The following is a 15629-nucleotide window of genomic DNA, read 5'->3' as shown; positions in this document are numbered from 1 at the left end:
CAGAGTCAGGCTGTGTCTGACTCTTCTGGTGATCTGTACTGACAATGGCATTTAAATTTTAATACTACTATTTTTAAGCAGTTTTGTTAATTGGGTATTTACTTACTCAAGCATAATAAACATATGTTTGTTCATCCAATTGTCAGAAATAACATGTTAATGCATTAGATTTCTGTCAATTAAGGTAACAGACTCAATGCCTTTAGTGACCGGCGGACCGATATGGGGCTACTGCTACTAAATCTAGTGCCGTGTGTAGTCGTCTCCCCCCAAAGGCCCCTTCTGAGTCAGGAAAAACCCTGCTTAGGTAATGGTGTCTTCATTCTATCAGCCATCCATTTGCGCCCTGTTTTTCCTCCCTCCCTCGCTTCCTGCCCTCTCCATCCGCCCCAACCTGCTCTGAAACGGTTATTAGGAGCTAGATCTGGATAAGCAGAAAACCACGTCTCTCAGAGTGCATCACCGCAATCTTATCTGGGTTTCTATGTGTCTTTGTAATGCCCTAACCACAGTAGGAAAGGAGTGTTCATTATGGAATGGGCTACAGGCGCTTCTGCCACTGCCAACAGGCATGTCTGCTTGCATAGACAGTCTGACCATTAAGACTCACAGTGAAGAGATGAGAAGACAAAGGAAAAGAGGTAAAAAGGAAACAAGGAAAAAAAAACGCAGACTAAAGCACCAGTCCCCTTAGTCTAGTAATTGTCATTGGGACAAACTGTAGAGTAATTTACAAAAAATAGTTCCATGGCAAATTCCAGTTAAACCCAGACCACCTGATCATTCAGAAATGATATTATCCAAAGTATTAAACGAATTCTAAGTGAAATAGTGTTTTGCTACCTCCCTCTTAATGCATACTCACATTACCTTATTTCATACACTCACACTTAAAGTAAAGTACACACTCACATTATTCTTCCTTGTCATCATTGCTGGATTTATCTTCTTAAATGGAAGACTTCTTCAACAGATGCTTTTTGCAGATCCAAGCATGAGTCCCATGAAGCAAAGTAGATGGTGAAGAGAAAGTAGCAAAAATACTTTTTCCATCATTAAATATTGATCCCAAGCCCTGAGGATTTTTTTGCATTTTTGTGGCTTTGTGAGATTAACCATCTCATTGCCTCCTCCTCCTCCCCCTCTACTTTCCCTCACTCGGAGTGGGTGTGCTCGTGTGGCGGCTGCATGCTTCTGAGACGATCCCACAGCTTTTGGACCTCGGTGGTGTTGTTCTTGCTGCTGCTTTTGCCCTTGTCCCGGAAGCTGGCCAGAGCAGGAAGCACCTTTGCACCCTTCTCTTTCACAGTGCCCTTGAAGGTCTTGTGAAGCTGGATGGAGAAAGACAAGTTATAAAGGAAGGCACAATGTGTTCATAGGCATTTTATTTTATATCACTCACACACACACACACACACACACACACACACACACACACACTTCTTCGCAAATGTACTCACTTTTATTCTTGTGCAACAGTTACTTTGCATGTACAGTATACATTTGCTTTCCTGTTTATTTCATATTAATAATATGTTTCTTTATGTATGCACCTTTTACCATGGCATATTCCAAGTGTACATACAAAATCTTTTCTGATTCGGACTCTGAATCCACACACACACACACACACACACACACACACACACACGTTTTAGATTTTGTAGGAGCATGGGTTTGGGACATGTCAAATCTCTGACATCTCAAAGCTCTTTGCCTGGATATTTGGTACAACCGCCAATTTTATGTGGTACAGGGATTTATTCTCAGTGTTTTATTATGCTGTGCTGCATACAGTTTTAGCAGGTGTGGCCCCAAGGGAAATAGAACTGATGACACTGTGCTGGCCTTGCTCCACAGGGAAAGATCAGTAGATAACAATCTGATGCACAGGCACACAAACCATTTTCTATTTTGCACTGGAACCGCTTTTTTTTTTTTTTTTTTTTTTATGTAATAGAGAGAAAGATCATGGGCAGAGGGTAATGCACACTGGAAAATGAGATCAGAGTGACTTTGACCTATGCTGCTGTTTGCTGAAACATTTCACGGAACAAGAGCAGAGGAGAAGGAAGAAGAAGAGATTACTGCCCATGTATTAAACTGCAGCTCCTCTTCTCACCTACACCTGGCAGAAGTTTAAGTAGTTTAAAAAATGTCAACTCATACGGTGAGACCTGCAGATGCCACTGTACATACTGCAGGTTGGTTTTGGGAAATGTTAACTTAAAAAAAAAAAAAAAAAAAAAAAAAAGGTCCCGTTTAGTTAGACTCCCTAATATTTTAAGTCTTTGAGAGGAAACTCGAAAGTAAACAAGATCTTCACATTTATCTTTTTTCTTTTTTTACATTTCGGATATAGGATCTCCAAACTAAAAGAACAATGGCCATTTATTTTATGTCTGTTAATTCCAAATACTTTCTTAGTTTCTTACTTTCTTAGTTTTCAGATCCACACATTTTGAATTTAAAAAATCATTCTCGTAAACACGTCTGTGTGAAAGTCTGCTGTGATTCTCTACAGTCTCTTTCATCCTATCTCTACAATTTTTAGAGATTCTAGATTAGGGAGTTCTGTTTGGCCAGGCCAAGTTTGGCTGCTACAGACCATGCGGCAACACCAAAAGAATAGTGTCCGCATGCCGTAGGCACAGGCAAGCAGCACTGCACTTCGCAACACTCATTTCACCATCTCTAGGCGAATTCACAAATAGCGAGGGGTTTCAGTTGTTTGTGAGGCAGGAGAAATAGACCGAGGGAGGGGGACAGAGAACAGACCATAGATGGAGACAACAATATCAAGCAGCCTTTTGTCTGTCACAGTACAATAGTCAGAGGGTGGAGGAATCCTTATTGGTGACTAAAATGTCTTTGTGTAAAGATACTAAATGAATAGGTAACCTATACCCTTAGGGTCTGGACAAAGATAAGAACAAAATTCTAACATGACACTATCTTTATCTAGGGAAAAAAAACAATATAGTTTCCATTAGAGACTTCCTATCGGCAAAAGTGGACAGGGGTTTTGTTGGATGGGCGGGGCAAGGTCTGACTACAGGTAACCAACTATTTAAAGGTACATCACTAATGAATTGTTTAGGCATGGTCAGACATGACACATGTCTGACCATGCCTAAATGGGACAAAATTTAAAATCATTTTTCCTGCCATTGAACTAGCGAAAGTGGATTTGTACACGCCCTAAACGCACCTGTCACGCTCAATCATTAAAATAGGGCCCTTGGTGCTTGAGAAATTGACAAAAAAATGGATTGTGAGTTTAGATTTGAGATATATGAAACCACACTTAATTCAGTGATCCAATATGTACACTAATTATTTGGAAATGTTAAAGAAAACACCCCAAAAGAACCGGTGATGAGATTCTTACGTCTTTGACGGAAACCACCCCCACGAGGCGTCCGACGCTGGTGACAAAGGCGTGGTCGAGGTCCAGCACGGAGAAGATGGTGTGGGTCTGCAGGAAAACAGAAGACGTGGTTAGGAACCATTGGTAAAACGTTAAAAACAGACAAACCAGAGACAACACTGGCTGGGTACAGATGTCGAGACAAAATTCAAATAGAATTATCAGTTGATGTCAATTTAATCCTCTAATGACTTAAGTCACAGGTCTTTAACTGGCGAATCCAAACATCCAACCTTGTTAAATAACCTCTACTGGGGATGTGTGATACTGTGTTCAATATCCTCTCCAGAGGACTGACAGCCGTCAAACTGTTTTGATTAAATCACCAGTACATTAGTGCAGTATGAGTGCTGTATTTGCGATTGTCCCTGGGGACTATTTCATTTTATTTTAACCTCACAGGCTCCACGCAGCTAAATGCAAAAAGAGAGAGAGGTGAAAAACTTCAGGGACAAACTAGAAAAGTTGCAGGATTAACGCCAAGCGCACTTTTGGTTCCTAATCCTTTTAGTGTTTGAGACTTTTTGCTTAGCCAGAATGGGCATTCATGGATCACACTCTGCCAAACAAACAGAAGCTGTGCCAAGAAAAAGACTGGAAAGTGTTTTTAGGGCACTCACATCTAATTAAAATGTAATTCACCGCTGCTGCAAATAGCATCTCATAATCAATTGATCATCAACACAGTCATGTGGGACAATCATTTCTACATATTATTTGCAATTTCTGTGCTACGTGCGTTCACCTTTGGAACAGATTAAACTAATGAGATGAGTTCATGTTTGAGCTCTAGAGGTGCTGGTAGGTATATTGGTACTTTTGGGTACACCCCGGCTAGCCGTTTCCCCTTCTTTCCAGTTTGTGTGCTAAAATAAGCTGAACAGCTGCTTCATTTTTGAGAGTGGTGTAAATCTTTTAATCTAACTGAGCAAGAAAGCAAATAAGGTTGTATTTAAAAATATGAATAACAATGTGTTTTTCCTGAAGAAATCTTGCGGTTACTCTGGAAAATCCACAGAACGCATTGTCAACATTTACAACTGGAGCTCCCTTTTAATGAAGAAAACCGTTGACAGTGGGTTGTCATTTTTATCCAGGGTGTCTGTGATATTGTTTATAAAAAAGATACATAAAAGAACAGAAAGTTGTTATTGGTGTCACTGTGTTATGTTGTTGCAACTATTATACTTATCCTGTAAATAAAATATGCAAAGGCTTCATGACTTATCATTTTTTGAAAATGTACGGAATGATTGTGGCGGTTGCTTTATGTCCTGTTAGAGGCAGGTTGTAATGTAAACATTAAAGAAACTGATTTGTCCTTTACAAAAGTTCACGCACGCAAACACAGAACAACAACAACAACAACAGCTTGAGATAAATGCAAGCCAGATCAAGAGAGGCCAAGCTAGAGAGATGGGCAAGATGTAGAAAAACACACAAGTTGAGCAACAGTTGATTCAGACTTTATAAATCAGACCTTATGCAGGGACATGTGCTCCACCAGCTGGATTGTGGAGTCGTCAATGTTGCAATTGTTGAAATTGACCTGCTTATCAAGCTGCTTCTCCTCCCACTCTGTAATCTGCAAAACACACAGAGGAGGAGAGAATTTATGGATGAGGGATAAACATCACTGAGGAATAGCGGGAGGTAGATGACTTGACTTGAAGGTTGACCCCCAGTGTTATACCCTGTTGTTTTGGCAAATCCAACATTTGTTTGATTGTCTGAATATAAAACCTGGAGTGACAGTGTGCACAATAGATGCTGTTAAAAGAAGATGTCTTTATGCCTGGTGTCAGTCCCTAATCAGAAGGCAAAGGCATCAAATAATCCCATCCCACCTCCTGACAAATCACCTCCCTCTGATAGAGAATCAGTGGACCCATATTAAGCGCAGAATCGCTTTGGCAGAAGTTTTGCTGCTCCTGGAGTGGATGTGGTTGCTGGTAATTGGACAGCAGGCTGCATGCTAGTTGGTGGGGATAGTAGGCTTGTTCGAGAAAAGCCAGGCCTGCGCTGAATCGATCATCACTGATTGCCACCCGATGCTTGGCAGTTAGATTTGTGTCCGATTTGATCCCGACTGACCTCATGGACACGTGGGCAACGACAAGCTCACAAGATCAAGGTCGCTGCAGTTTTAAGAGCCAGCAGACGCAGTTGTTTCCACCAACTCCAAGACCCAGGGCATGACAGGAAATACCTGGCTCTCAGCTGATCTAACAGCTGATTGGTTCATCATCTCATCGGAGCTAGTGCTGGAACACAGTCATTCAAATACCTTCTTGTTCCTAATCAAGAGATATGAGCCTCCTATCTGGATAATTAACGCTGCGTGCACAGAGGAAATCACCCCACCAGGGTGCTTCAATTTAACCCCCCCACCCCTTCACATTCCTGTATGGAACACATTGAATAACACTGTTTCTTTCATTAATTACAACAAATGCGATGGGATTTTGAGTCACTCCAGGAACAAGGCCTGCCCTGTGAGGCCGTCATTGATTGGACACCTTGGGTGAGACGGCTGATGGACAGCCCAGCATGCTTGGTTGAACAGCCTCGTCCTTTTAGACCAACTCAACTACATCTTGATTTCAAAATGACTATAATTTCCCCATAGTTTTAAAAGATAAAAAAATGCTTTCTGAAAGGTATCCTCAGGTTTGAAAAATTAAAACAGACAACAAGGGATGTTAAATTACTCTCTTTTTTGAACATTTTGGTTTTCCATAAGTAGTTGTCATGTTGTGTTATCTTGTGTTTATCTAACTCTAAGGTTGGTCTAACATACATTTGTGGTTTTATCATTGCTTTATTTGCTACCTTTTTAAACTGTGGACAAGGCTCTCTTACCTCCGGGGCGTCTGAGTCTGGACTGGCGCTGTACAGGTTCTTGAAAACATTGCCCGAATGATCATGTGGACCTGGAAGAGACACAGAGACTCATAAAGAGTGAAATGATCAGACGTCATCTTTGTTTGTTAGGTCCCCATCTCCCTTTTGTATGCAGAATTTATCCTACTGGTCCTATCTAAAGAAGCACACAGCTGCATTATCTGCAAATAATCTGAGGATGAATTTAGAGAAGACCAAGACTTTGATTTTCCAGGGAAATCTAAACAGGTTTTTACTTGTCTATTTCTAGACATAACTATAACTTAATTTTCAACACTACAAATCACATTTTAAGAAAATTTCAACTTTGGCTGTGGATAATCTCAGAGACAAATTCAGCAAGACATTCTAAGGGGTAGTTTGGTGCTTTTCAACTTTAGGAAACTGTGATGGGTATTTTTCTATATATTTCTTTAAATTTTATAGACAAAATTATTATTTGACAAAACACTCAACAGATTAATCAATAACAAAATCAACTGTATGTAGCAGCCATATATGTCTATGAACTTCCTATTACAACTTTCCCCTACCAATCAGTTAGTCCTGCTTTCCTTTAAGTGAAACAACACATGCAAATGTGCTGAGCTCCTTTAAAATCAGATTATCCTCCTACTGTTCTCACCATGACCTTGTCAAACTTTATTGCACACATCATACACATATCTGCTAGTGTGACTGTGGATGTTTACATCATACTTATATTGTAAATCTTGTATAACCTGTTGATTGTTTTGGTCTTTTATTAATTAAGACAGCCATGTTCAATAAGAGAGAGAGAGAAACAGAGTGACAGAAAGAGAGAGAAAGAATAATAGTTATACTAGGGTTTGTGAGTTTAGAGACAGAGAGAGATTGAGACTCCTTCCAGATCTACTAAATATTTTCCTTTTTGACTGTCTGGTTGTGTGGGGGTTAAGTGTGTTTTCACTACCAGTGGGTTGCTCCTCCAAAGAGGGTCTCTTCAGTGCAGGTTTGAGAGGCTTCTGAGGGACTGGACGAGTAGGGCTTAAGGATGAGTCCTCAGTAGAGATCTACACACACACACACACACACACACACACACACACACACACACACACACACACACACACACACACACACACACACACACACAGTAGACAAGAAGAAAAGCATAAGTGAGGAAGGCACACGACTAGTTGAGAGCGCACACAGAAGGCACATCCTATTTATCTTCATCTCATCTGATCAATCAATACACATTGAGGCTGTCAAAACTGTTCAGAAATGGCGTTTGAATATTCTTCTTAAAAAACACATAGGTTTGAACCATTAATATATCTATTTTGGCCCATCATGTCCATATGAGGGCAAACATGACCAGATGCAGAACTACTTTCAACATAAACATTTCTATTAAAAGATCTACATACCCACACATACTGTACCTACATAGCGCTACATGCCTCATGTGACTTTGTAAGTAACAACTTCAGAAAGCTTTGAATGGGTGGAAACTTTTGACAATCTCTGTCCACTGTGACCTCTGACCTGGAAGCGGACCTCCTGACTGACTGGCTTGTTCTCATCCTTGATGGCTTGTTCGCTGATGTTCTCTAAATGTCCGGGGGGGCCGAACTGCAGGGAGAGCAGCTCCTGGAGCTGGGCTCGCTCGATGGAGCCCAACAGGATCATGGACTCTGGGAGACAAGACAGCAAAAGGAGAGGAAGAGGAGACGATGAAGAAGAAAAGGGATGAGGAAGAAAGTGGAAGAGAATGGAAAAGTGTAGAGACGTTTTGAGGAAGATACAGGTATAGAGAAAGAAGATATGGGAAGTGAGAAGAAAGAAGGAAAAAGAGAAGACCAAGGAGGATGAAAAGAGACAGTAAAACGTGTTTTTGGAGAGAAGAGCAACACCGCATGAGATTGCAAACACATGATGCAGCACTGCAGAGAGCTCAGCTGAGTTACATAACAAGAACTCCCAGAATGCAGTAGATGTGTATTAACTAGTGTGTGCATGCGTGAGAGAGGTTTTTTTGTTGTTGTACAGACTGGAAGTGATGCTCAATCAAACAACATCTGCAACATCGAACACAGACATCAATATTAGTTATTAAGTTGCATCTTTAGATATTTTATGGCCACCTTGGGCTTTAAAGCTTTGACTAAAAGCTGCCTGCTGCAGCTGAAGACACGGTTGGTAAGAACAGAGTTGTGGGACAGGAAACCACAATATATAATATATAGTGTGACTAGAACTAACAGTATAAGGAGGCAAAGTGTAGCAAGTTACTACAAATAATAATACTTTCCCACCCGGAACAGAATGGGCATGTGTTTGTGTCTCACCAGCTGATTCCACTAGTGCCACAGTGTTGTGGTCACCCGTCAGTAGGACATTATGCAGGTCTCTGTAGCTGCAGTTGAGTGTGACGTACTGCACGTCCCGCTCCATAAAGTCCTCGACGTGAATACTATACTTTCTAAAAGGAGAAAAGAGAACAACAAATGGGAGGAGGAAGATAAGAGAATTTGTGAAGTAGTTGCAGTGAGGTGAAAAAATAAGGAGAGAAGTAGAAAAAAGATGGATCCATTAAACAATCATATGTTTCCATGAATAGTCTGAACATATACTGTACACTGCTGACTTTTGAAAAATGAGAGTGACGGTAATGCTTTGGCGATGACTTTTGTGATAAATGTTAATGCCAAGTTATTTAGTTATATATTCACCTTGGTACAGTTTTCATAAGAAAGTACACACACACACACGAAAGAATAGTGGAAAAGGTTTCATATGTGCTACTGGGTATGATTAGAGAGAAATGAGTGAGTTGCAGCATGTCTGTAGTGGAAATATATAAGAAAAAATATATGTACATATACTGTATATTACATATAAAAATATTTATAACATCTGTCTCTATACCTATCATATCTCTAATCCAATTCACTACATGTCTGTGTGGGTGTGTGAGCAAATGTACGCCTGTCAGACGTTCCACAATTGTTCCTGTGTGTGTGTGTGTGTGTGTGTGTGTATGTGTGTGTGTGCGCGCACGTGCGGACAGTTGTGTTGGTGTAGGATTAATCCTTTTGCCTTTTGAGTTAAAAAAACAACAACTTGTTATTTGTACATAGCTGTAATACAGTAATTCAGCATGGCAATTATTAGTATATGTTTAATAATTAACCAGGATTTCCCACTGTACATACTCGTTTTGTCCCCAGCCCAGCTCTGGAAAAAAGGGCAGCTTCTTGATCTTGATGAGTGAGTCATAGAGGGAGGGCGAGAGGGCCTGCCCCACCATGTTGGCCAGGATCACTGCTATAATAATCGGCAGGACGTGGGTGAGCTGGCCAGTCATCTCAAACACAATGACTGCGGTGGAAAACGAGTGGCTGACCGCTCCCGACAAGGCCGCCGCACCTTTGGGTGAGGAAGAGCACAGGGTAAGCAAAATTATAGAAGCATGACAAAGATGCAGTTATTTAGATCAGTAGTTTTTAAGGTGGATCCAAGGTTAAACAAAGGGGGTCCTTCAAGCTTGATTTGTGGTGTGGTTATGGATGTAAGCTGGAGCTGGTCCGTTCGTGGCCCTGTTTGCAAGTACTGTTGTTGGTTGATATTGATGTGGGGAGCAATTGATAACCAGGGAAGAGCACAGAGGAGGGGTGGAGTGTGAGAGAATTTGGGGAGGTTGAAGACAAGTCAAGCTGCTGTGTTCTGAGTGACCTGCAGGGGCCAGATGACACACTGTTGTGAAAAGACTTAATCACTTAAAAGCTTGGTTATAAATGAGAAACAATTTTGTGAAGGTCCCAAAACTGTCACAACCCCCAATGTGAATGATTTAAATCTAATTGAATAAAAAACAGAAAATACACAGTAGACAAGAAAGTGAGAATGATAGGTGCCCTGATATTGTGTTTAACGTACCCACGGCAGCATAGCCTCCTGGCATTATGGGGTACATGGTGCCATTTGTGTGAAAACCATCTGGGAACCAGGCTGCCATGCCTTCTCCAACCAGACGACCAAAACCTGCCCCTGAAACATGCACAAAGACACAGAGACTACAATCATTACCGAGCTAGATACTGGGTGGAAACAATAACTGAAACTTTAGCATTCAATGCATAGCATATTTTGCATTACATAGGTTAATACTATCACACAGATAAAGTAAAATTACTTGCCTCTGTTTTTTCTCACACTATCTAGATGCTTGAAGATAAAAACAATTTCCAAAGAAATAACACTGCAGAGCGGTGACGTAATAATGTCTTTAAAAGGTGCAATATGTTATATGTTTACTGTATTAAAGCCCCAAATCACACTATTAGATTGTCATCAGATATTAAGGAAACATGAATGACTTTATTTTCTGACCACACTACTAATGCCAGTACTTTTCCTTTGAAATTTCCTTTCCCTGACGGAATTTCTGTTTGTGTTTTGGCCTGTGTGTTGTCATCTGCCCATATTTGACAGCCCTTCTAGATACATCTCTAGTACAACCATGGAAGCAGCAGCAGATCTACAGAGATAGATTCTACTGAAATAACATTTGTATGTTAACAGTTGCACGACCACAGATGTTACAAACCCTGGGTAAATACTGGAGATGTATTTGAGAGATGGAGACAGCTGATAACCCAAAAGGACACAGAGTTGGCTTATTAGCATTAGCCTCAGGCTAATGTATCACGGCTGCTAGGGACGGGCATTTTCAGTCATTTCAACATGTGTGTACTTGCATTGAATTATATAGACTACTTAAGTTGGTTACTCACAAAAACAAATATAGACAAAGCCGGTCAAGTGATCCCGACTGATCGTGGCTAACGCCACCATGCTAACACGCAATGACTGAAAACGTTACATGACGACCAGGCAAGCCACGGCTGTTGCCAACCACTGTGACGGACACGTGACAGAAACCGCAAGTTTGAATTCCTCACAATGGAAATATGCAATTTAACTTTGGCAAAACAACCATGTAGTCTTTTCAGCGGTCGCAGCAGACAAACGGTGAGTAATAGCAACAAAGGGTGGCTGTAAATCAGGTAGCGAGGACTGTGAGTTTATGGTGTTTTTGGCAGTTTTTGCTTTAATTTTGAGACAAGAAAGGGTGACTGTCAGTCGGGTACAATATTCCGGTAAGCACGGTCTTTAATGACTGTCCACATAGCCAGCATCTAACGTTAGCTAATCCGCTGAGCTGGGGAGCAATGACTGGCTACGTGAGACTAGCATCTAGCTGACATTATTTGATGCTACGTTCTCAACCTAGAAACCCCGTGAACTTTGAGTCAGGGGAGGAGGGGCAGGGGGAGACAACTCTCTCCAGTATTTTGAATTTGGAATGCAGTAACTATTTTAAGCTAGTTGTCCTTATCACATGCTGCACCTTTAAGTAACACTGAGTTCAATTGTAAGACTGGTTCAATATATTGGGAATTATGCTTCTTTCATAAAATAAAATAAAGTAAATCTAGGAATATTGTAGCTCACGGGAATCTTACATTGCGTTACTCATAAGTGAAAGAAATAGATTGATGTTTTTGGGAAAAAGATTATAAGCTCATATAACTCTCAGCAAGAACTACCTTCACTTGTCTAACACACACACGGCTAGTTGCTTCTTACCAATGACAAATACTGGCATGAAGGATCCGTAGGGCACTGGCATGGTGATGGCCAGGGCAGACATCCAGAACTGAGAGAGAAAAAAGGAGGGAGATAAAGAAAGACAAGACGTAAAAAGAAAAAAAACAACCTCTTCCAGCAGTGAGGAGGCGACCATGCGTAGCTCATTGCTGAGGTTAGATTGAGCTGTCACTTTCACTCTTCTTTTGATAAAGACCCTGAAATGAACCCTGGGTAATAAGCGGGCGCTGCCAATTGGCCGACACTGTGCAAGGCAAGCAGAAGAGACTGCTAATTAGGAAAGACAAACAAAAAGGCAAATGTCAACACTGACTGTGTGTGAGCATTATCGTCAGGTGTGTGTGCACTTAAATTTAAGCTTCCTCAGATATAATTATTAAAAGGCTGGCATGCTCACTTTTTGGAAGAAATAGCTGTACCAATTGATTAGACTCTATCGATCAAAAATAACCTTCACACATACTAGTGTGGACTCGTTATAGATGTGGGATAAGATGTCTCATTAAAATTCAGTTTAATCTGCACAGCCAGTGTATTGATCAATTCTGCAGTAAATATATGATCCAGTAGTATATCCTTGACACTGAAGATTGGCCAACACTGACTAATCAAATATTCAGGCCATAATCAACATTTCATCATTAACTTGCAAGAAAACTCCACTTATTTCAAGATTTTATGACTTCAATAGAGTAAATAAACAATGCAAAACAATCAAGCAGCCAAAATTGCCACTGATGTGAGGCAAAATGTTGCCTCAAGCTCAATCTTAACACTTTCTCTGAGGTCATTCAGAGATGGTCATTCTGTTGTGCTTCTAAAGTCTTTTAAATCTATAGAAGGAAAGTACCCAGAGGGAAGAGAGATAGCGGTCTTCAGAGACACTTGAAAATATATGATTTTCTCACCTAAATTTTTACCCTTAAAAAAGTGCTGCAGTTTCCACATGCTTTGGCCCTCTGGGATGACCCTGAGTTCATTGGGAAGAACACAATCCCCACTTTTTGTTTCTAGTGGCAGTGTGACACTAGGCCTTACTGACGGAGCTACAAAGGTTAGAACACAGAATTTATATTTCCGTCCAAGTAAATCATCTGAAAAATTAATAAAAAGCACTACTGTAAGCATATTACAGGTGCTATATACTAAAATAGTACCCTAGCCACATGTCTCAACTTAGAACACAAACAATCCAGAAAAAAAATGTCTTATAAAATTATAAAATTTATCCATTATAAAATGGATTTTATATGAATGTATTTCTACAGATATGTCTGTGCGTTTGTCTTATTTCTTAAAAAGCCAAAAAGGTGCTAAATACAAAACTTCTGAAATACAAAAACACATCCACGTCACTCACAGATATGTCTGAAAGAAGTACATACATAGATTTATAGAAATAAGTAATCATAATTTTATGAAATGTTGAAATGCCATAAGATTTCTGGCCATGTCTAGTACCATTCAACTCGTCTTCTTATTGGCTACACATGGATGCCAGTATTATGACTTCTTTTTATAAGTGGTCGGATCTACTGTCAATCTTTCCCACGTGGGCCCAATGGGGACTGTGCGATATCATTGGCTTAGCTTGAGGGTATCTCTTGATAGGCTGATGCTATTGGCTGGGAATAAGGTTCATTGCAATCTGCAGAAGCCACAGATTCTAATGGTGTGTCGACTGGATTTCTAGCCTGCAGAGGGAAAAAGGTACAAACGATAAAAACCGGGAAATGATCTAGATTTCTTAACGTCGAAACTTGGCCGGAAACTACAAGATTGTGAGGGAACCAGCTAATTATGGATTACAAGGCTTGGATATTCTAATTCCTTGGAGTGTTTGAGATTTAGGAAATCAACGTTTATGAATATCTTTCACCGCTGTGGATAAAGACACGAGGACAAAGGTAGGGATGCACGCTCGATTTAGACAGAAACGGTGCAGTGTTTCTTAACTTCATAACGTGATTATAACCGCTGTAAGTAACCTTATGCTTTGTGCGGGGGCTTGATGGAATCACAAGACTTTAAGCTTTCTAATGATTTGCTTGCAATTCATGAATGAAAACACGTTGTGGAAAAACAGGTACCGGTTGAGGAACCGTGCTGTCGGAGAGGTTAATGATGATAAGGTTGAAGATTAAAAGGGACTGTCAGGCTGCATATTGATTTTAACAAGAGCATGGACAGTTTTTTGTATGCATTCACTGACATGATTTACGCTAATTAGGTTTTCTCTCCCACCTTCATGAAAGTAAAGACGCTCAAGGTGACGAAGACGTTGACTTGCGGGTGCATCCAGGCTTCAGAGTGTCCCATGTGTTCCAACTCCTCATCGATGCCGTGTTTAGACCAGGTCTGGTTGTCCAGTAATGCTTCCATAGACTCCATCATGTTCAGCTAAAGGCCACAGGAAGTGACATCAGTATAATCAAACATGGTTGGGCTGTTAACTTATTTTTCTTATTTTGCTAAAGATAATTAGACAATAACATACAATTTATTGATTTTTCTAAACATGACTTTGACCCTGAGAACTTGTATTGTCATAGAGTAGATTACCGTCACTTTCACTTAAGATTTAAGAAAACAGGAGTGTGTAATACCACACATTTATTTGTTGCAAAAGCTGGAGGCACTGATGGTGATAGAGTCGCCCATAGTATGAGAACAAGACAGAGGAATTAAAGATATAGAATTTGGAAAGTGTTCCCCGAGAAGGGGTTTAAGTGGAGTGGGTCAGTCTAGGCACAATTAGAGATTCAGAAGCCAAACTTACCCACCTATTAGGAAATGTGAGCGTGTGTGTGTGTGTGTGTGTGTGTGTAAGTATGCCTGAGGATGAACACAATGTTCCTTTTACAATCTGAGAATTAGATGGATAAAGGGGGTAAACGCCTGAGATCCATGAGTCACCCTAGGAGCTAAAAGAGGGTGAACCAATTTTCTTGTGCACACAGACCCACAGAAGCACATTTTAACCTGTGTTGTGAAAAACAATCCCAGACATGAACGGTAATCAGGCTGTTTTGAAACCATACAATGATCTAAAATCCTTTGATTACACAGCTTCTCAATAAAGTTGCATGAAGGCCACAACCAAAACACGTCAAGTAGGGAATATAAATCATGTTTTCAAGTCATTAAAGATTAGATGAGTTAATTTGTTGTGTAATTCAGAGTTTGATCTATGGTTGATACATCAGGTCTAAAGGCCTATACTGCAACAGGCTTCCTTCCACATTATTTTGTCTTACAGTTATGGCTACAGTGCAGTGTGTGGAAAACAATATACAGTGGTGTGAAAAAGTGTTTGCCCCCTTCCTCATTTCCTGTTCCTTTGCATGTTTGTCACACTTAAGTGTTTCGGAACATTAAACCAATTTAAACAATAGTCAAGGACAACACAAGTAAACACAAAACGCAATTTGTAAATGAAGGTGTTTATTATTAGAGGTGAAAAGAAATCCAAACCATCATGGCCCTGTGTGAAAAAGTGATTGCCCCCTAAACCTAATAACTGGTTGGGCCACCCTTAGCAGCAACAACTGCAACCAAGCGTATGCGATAACGTGCAATGAGGCTTTTACAGCGTCCTGGAGGAATTTTGGCCCACTCATCTTTGCAGAATTGTCCTAATTCAGTTACATTAGAG

At 40.4% G+C, this 15629-nt stretch overlaps 1 protein-coding gene across 2 annotated transcripts in view; it reads right to left on the bottom strand.

Moving 5' to 3' along the window:
- Positions 1-475: 475 nt before the first annotated feature.
- The window catches only part of LOC117941701 (chloride channel protein 2-like), a 42065-nt gene continuing 26911 nt past the window's right edge, over positions 476-15629 (bottom strand). For both annotated transcript variants that reach the window (XM_034866718.1, XM_034866717.1), the window contains 11 exons: positions 14219-14374; positions 11954-12023; positions 10241-10351; positions 9517-9730; positions 8650-8783; positions 7847-7995; positions 7269-7368; positions 6293-6363; positions 4911-5015; positions 3392-3478; positions 476-1331 (listed from right to left, as the gene is read on the bottom strand). In XM_034866718.1, the coding sequence (XP_034722609.1) occupies positions 1155-1331; positions 3392-3478; positions 4911-5015; positions 6293-6363; positions 7269-7368; positions 7847-7995; positions 8650-8783; positions 9517-9730; positions 10241-10351; positions 11954-12023; positions 14219-14374 (1374 nt within the window). In that variant the 3' untranslated portion in view covers positions 476-1154. The remainder of the gene's footprint in view (positions 1332-3391; positions 3479-4910; positions 5016-6292; positions 6364-7268; positions 7369-7846; positions 7996-8649; positions 8784-9516; positions 9731-10240; positions 10352-11953; positions 12024-14218; positions 14375-15629) is intronic.

Source organism: Etheostoma cragini, chromosome 3 (assembly GCF_013103735.1).
Source record: "Etheostoma cragini isolate CJK2018 chromosome 3, CSU_Ecrag_1.0, whole genome shotgun sequence".
NCBI lineage: Eukaryota > Metazoa > Chordata > Actinopteri > Perciformes > Percidae > Etheostoma > Etheostoma cragini.
This window is presented reverse-complemented; position numbering and strand designations above follow the sequence as displayed.